This window comes from Sinocyclocheilus rhinocerous, unplaced genomic scaffold (genome assembly GCF_001515625.1).
Source record: "Sinocyclocheilus rhinocerous isolate Xijiao unplaced genomic scaffold, SAMN03320098_v1.1 scaffold1137, whole genome shotgun sequence".
Classification (NCBI taxonomy): domain Eukaryota; kingdom Metazoa; phylum Chordata; class Actinopteri; order Cypriniformes; family Cyprinidae; genus Sinocyclocheilus; species Sinocyclocheilus rhinocerous.
Genome location: NW_015647153.1, coordinates 379,078 through 384,557, shown reverse-complemented (window position 1 = coordinate 384,557; position 5,480 = coordinate 379,078). Strand labels below are relative to the sequence as shown.

Here is a 5,480-nt window from a genome sequence, read left to right as displayed (position 1 = left end):
AGATAGATATTCAGATAGATAGATAGATAGATAGATAGATAGATAATTAACCAGATAGATATTTGATATTCGATATTAGATAGATAGATATAAAAAAACCTAACAAAAATGACAAAAACAAAAAACAAAATCACAAACTTTAAATTAACGTCAGTTGGAATGAATGCAGTCTGATTTTAAGCATATCTAGTGCTGAAGTTGGAAATATGCTGTTGATTCTGCACTGAAAGCAAAGATGATAAACGCTCGGAGAGAGAGGAATGCTCTTGTGTTTAGAGAGTTTGGACCGATCAGACGCTCTCAGAGTGAAGAATGTGCTGTCTCTGAGAAAGAGCAAAGTGATTATCATGTACAGTAGGCCCTGCAATTATTTTAATATTTTAAAGTAATTCAAGGTCATTCAAACAATGAGATATGAGTTTCCAAACACTTTTCAAAAAGTCTGAATAATGTGAGTAAACAGAATATTTACTTGGATCAAACAGGAATCATATTTGTACATATTTGCATACTATGAAGAGACTGTCAACCTCTCTGTTCTCTGTTCGTGAAGCTGAGTATCATCTGCGAGTCTCAGGTCAGCAGACATGAGCTTCTCTCTTCATCTTACTGGAGGATTGAGCGCGAGCTCGTCTCTCACGAGGCGTAATCACAGATAACGAGCGCTCAAGTTTTTGCGCCTCAGACGGTTACTTAAGGATTTGTAGTTTTCAAGAAGGTTCAAGTGGTTGAATTTTCACTTGAGAGCAGATTGAAATATTCTGCTACCTATTATTACTCCAGCTTCTCCATTTGCACTCTTTAATATGAAAAGCTCTTATTTAATGCAGCATTATGTTAAGAATCAGAAACTTGAAAACCTTATTCCTCAGTGTAAGAGCTGATAAACCTCTTAAATGTTAAATGATAAACATCCTATGTTGCTGCTGCTTTGATATCAAGACAACAATATTTTAAGACCTATATATATATATATATATGGGCTGTCAATATGAACGTGTTAATTGTGCAATTATCTATTATTTATTTATATATTATTTATTTAATGATATTAAATAATATTGTGTAATTTTATGGAATATGTATTATATATTATGTATTATGTTTCTATCTATCTCTCTATATAAATGTAGATTATGTAAGGCTAATAATAATTAGAATACTATAATTTATAAATACTATATTGTAATACTATGCTGTAAGTTGTAAATATATATTTTATATATTATTATAAAATATATTTATTATAATATAAATACAATTTATCATGTATTTATTATAAAATATATTTTATATATTTAATATATTATAATATTTATATATATTTGTTCAAATTATATTGTATTACTTTTGAATTTTATATATATATATATATACACACACACACTTAGTGTATATTTCTTATTAGTGTATGTATATATACATGCACTAATAAGAAATACTAATAATACATACAAATTCTAATAAAAAATGTTTTTGGTGCATTCAATGAAAGTCTCTGTAAATGGTATGTAATGTTGTTTTGGACTTTGATTTTATATACAAAAACGTAAAAAAAAATATATATATGTTCCACAGAAGAATGTTAGTCATTCAGGTCTGAAACGATACACAGATGAATAAATGATGACAGAATTGACATATTTGGGTAGTTAAGTAGCTATATTTCAGTTGAAATGCTATTTCATTAACCTGATGCACCTGCTGTGTACTTGAATATTGTTCATAATCATATTCAATCTTAATAAAGTTAATATTAATTAAACTGTTATTTGTAAAAGACACACATGGACGTTGCCAGAGAAACAAACAATCTCTGAGTGTGGTTCAGAGCCGTAATTACAGTAATTCTGACACGACGTGAACACAGCATTAAATATTCATCGAAAACCTATTGGCGTTACGAAGGGCAATTTTACTTGAGTTCTAGAGCCTTTTGAATTTCTATTAGAATTCAGGTGTAATTTACCATCACAGAAGGAGTCATACAGCACGTCATGTCTGCATGATTGAATAAACATTTTATTGAGGCACATCATGCGGTCCAGTGCATGGAAATCAAACGGAAGCACCGCTGCTCATGTTCTTTACCATGTGTTTATGTCAGGAGCGTGAAGTGATGCGGGACAGACGCGGCCTCCGGCGTCAGCAGGTTACACCGCACATCCACACTCTTCAGAGCAGGCATCAGAGACAGCTTCTCCATCGGCAGCTCTGAGAGAGAGAGAGACAGAGAGACAGAGAGACACATCAGACCTGTGCAGCATCGGCCCTTCAGGTTTGGAGAGATGTTGCTCTCACAAAAGTTGAACAAAAGTTTCCTTCATTATGAAAACCACTGTAAAACAAGTAATACAGAGAGATCAGATACAGACCCAAGATAGGCTGTGATTCATTTCTCATAAACTAAATCATGCACTTGGTATTTTGTTTCTCATTAACAAGTTTTAAACGTGACTGAATAAAAAGTACAGATCAGATTAGATTGCAACATTGGATTTAATGCATTTAGCAAACAGATTTTGCAGTATAAAAGGTCATGTTTATTACACTTTAAAAATAACACTATCGGGTCTTTCCCTTCACTAAAAACACATAAAATAATGCTTATTTTTAACATTTATTCTCCTTATCGTCCTATGCAAAGCATGCTGGGAACTAAATACTAAAAAACAAATACTATAATATAGAAATACTAATATTTTTGTGCATACAATGAAAGTCAATGGTGTATAATGCTGTTTTGGACTTTGATTATATAGACGAAATCTATAATTTATATATACATATTCATTATAATAAAAACATATGATATATATATATATATATATATACTGTAGATGCACTGAATTATTTTTTAGAGAGTTCTACTTTGTGATCAACATGAGTCAATGCAGTATTTGTTTACAGTATTTATTAATCTTTGTTTATGTTAGTTTACAATGTAAAATACAATGTTAGTTCATGTCAGCTCATGTCTATGAAATAATATAAAAAATAATTGATTTTAATAATGTATTAGTAAATATTAAAATGAACATTAACTAAGATTAGATTATTAAATGCTTTAAAAGTATTTTTAACTGGTTAACTACATTATGAACGAACAATGTTACCAAATGAAGCCTTATTGTAAAGTGTTGCCGTTTTTATTTTACATGAAACAACGATCACATGACCAGTTGAATACTAAGGACTTTATACTGTATATCTATATCTATATTATACCATTTTTCTTCAGGGGCAAATCTCACAAACACTTTAAAGGTTCTGTAGGCAAAAAAACACAGACTTAAAGCCCAAAAGAGGCTGTGAACTAAACCAAACACAGAAGAGGTGCGAGATCAAAGGATCAAATTACCACACAGAGAGGAAAACAGAAAGAAAGTGAATTCTAGAGGAGACAGAAATGCTTAAAATGTATCCTGTGCCTTAAACGCAGTTAAGAAACTGAATGAAAGCATCTGCTAAAATGCATGAATGCAATGCAGCTGCACATAATGAGCGCTCGTGTGTTCCTATTGGTGTAGAATGGGAGTGGGAGGAGCCTAATCAATCAAGTGACCAGAGACACGCCCACAACACTGTGCCTCTCAAAACAAACCAGAACGCTTGCTGCTCAGAAGTAATCAAGTGCTGATTGTAAGTAAACGAGGTAGGTTAAAGCCATATTCATTTCCACGGTTCTCTTGAAAATTGCAATTTTTATTATTAAATTCCTAATGTTTTCTATGACTCTAAAACAGTGAATTTTCAACTAGTTTCTGGGCTATCATTGATAATTTTATATCCAAAAGAGTAAAACACTGTGACTCTTTTAGAACACTGATCTGTTTGTTTGAGTGGCCCGACTCAACCAATCACGTGAGTTTGGGGGCGGGACTATCTGTTTGACTGACCAATGACTGTTATGGAAACCTGTTGGGAAACACTCATTATTTTGTAATTGTGTTTAGTGACACTAGTGAAGCAGAAACGGCCCACTTCCGCTTTAAAACCTGTTACCGAAGCCCTGAACTCTGAAGGGATGCCTGAAATGAGAGCGTGATGTGCTTCTCTGTGTGTGTTTAGCATGTGCTGTTCTCCACCGTGTTGCTTGTTGATGTTATTATGTTGTATTGAGACGGACCGCACTTATGTGAGATTGTTACTCCGCTCTACGAGACGCTTTCATCTTCTGTAGCCGTCAGATAATCACAAAGCAAAAACACTGTCATGGAAATGATGCTCTGGGTTTTATTCGTATGAAGTATTATGGAAATGTTTGTGAATTGATATTGAAATTGGAGATGTTCTGTTCCTGGTTCAGTTATATCTGCTGGCTACTGTAAAGCTGTATGAAATACATTACTAGCTCTAAATAAGCATTTAGCATTTTAATAAACATCACATACAGGCTGGGAAGAGATCAAAAGTGACAGTACAGACTTTATAATGTTAGAAAAGATTGTGCACCACAGTCAATTATTAATTCAAACATACATTTTTCAATAGATCCAGAAGCACTGCGTGGGTTTAAATTGTGTTGACAGCAATGAAATAATAATAGATGGATCATGATTCACTGTGACATTTTCTTTGCTGCCACACTTTCTGAACTTTCTATCTAATTCTAAACCTCTCTGAGAGTGTCGCCGCATTTCTGTCTCAAACCTTCTGAATGTTTCACATCTACAGATTAATTTCTCTTTCTGCACGACCCACAGCGCCGTCCGTCTGAAAAACAATATACACTTCGTTTGAGAAGAAATTTTGCCTTTTTGACAACTTTGGTTGGTTTGAAAGCCATTAAGTTCTTTTTGTTTTGCATTGTGACGTTATGGTCATGAGAATCAAGCACAAGCTCATTAATGTAATGCAAAAAAAAAAATATTATTTGAATTGTAATTATATATGATGATGCATTTGTCTCGCAGCCCTTTAATTAACTAAATGAAAATTTTAAATATTTTATTTCAGTTTAGGTTTATTTTATTTCAAGTAGCAAAAATGGTTTCATAGTTTTAATTTTAGATCTATTTAATTTTAGATTAATTTTTTTATCTAAGAATTAGGATCTCAAAAGAATTTTGAGAATTACAAAAAAATGTGAAAATAAAGCATCAGATTATTTTCTTTAAATACTTACTGACAGTTTGAGGAGAAATGTGCTTAATGATCATGAGAATAATATCACAAATGCAAAAGATGTTAATTGGGCCTAAAACAAATTTTGTGTCAAATTTAATTTAATTATTGTGTGATTTAGAGGTGAAGTGCGACCCACACGTTCCTGAGATTCATCCATTAGCATTCATGTTTGCAGATTATGCTGCCATACTTTTCAGATCTCATTGCTCTCTCACGCTGTGTTTTGATGAACACTATCATGCATAAAGTGAGTGTGTGTGAGTGAGAGTGAGAGTGTGAGTGTGAGTGTGTGTGAGTGAGAGTGAGAGTGTGAGTGTGTGTGAGTGAGAGTGAGAGTGTGAGTGTGTGTG

General features: G+C 32.8%; 1 protein-coding gene across 1 annotated transcript in view; it reads right to left on the bottom strand.

Moving 5' to 3' along the window:
* Nucleotides 1–2,008: 2,008 nt before the first annotated feature.
* LOC107709019 (leucine-rich repeat-containing protein 20-like) overlaps nucleotides 2,009–5,480 on the bottom strand; it is a 7,085-nt gene continuing 3,613 nt past the window's right edge. The window contains exon 2 of the mRNA XM_016513414.1: nucleotides 2,009–2,214. Within this exon, the coding sequence (XP_016368900.1) occupies nucleotides 2,099–2,214 (116 nt within the window). The 3' untranslated portion in view covers nucleotides 2,009–2,098. The remainder of the gene's footprint in view (nucleotides 2,215–5,480) is intronic.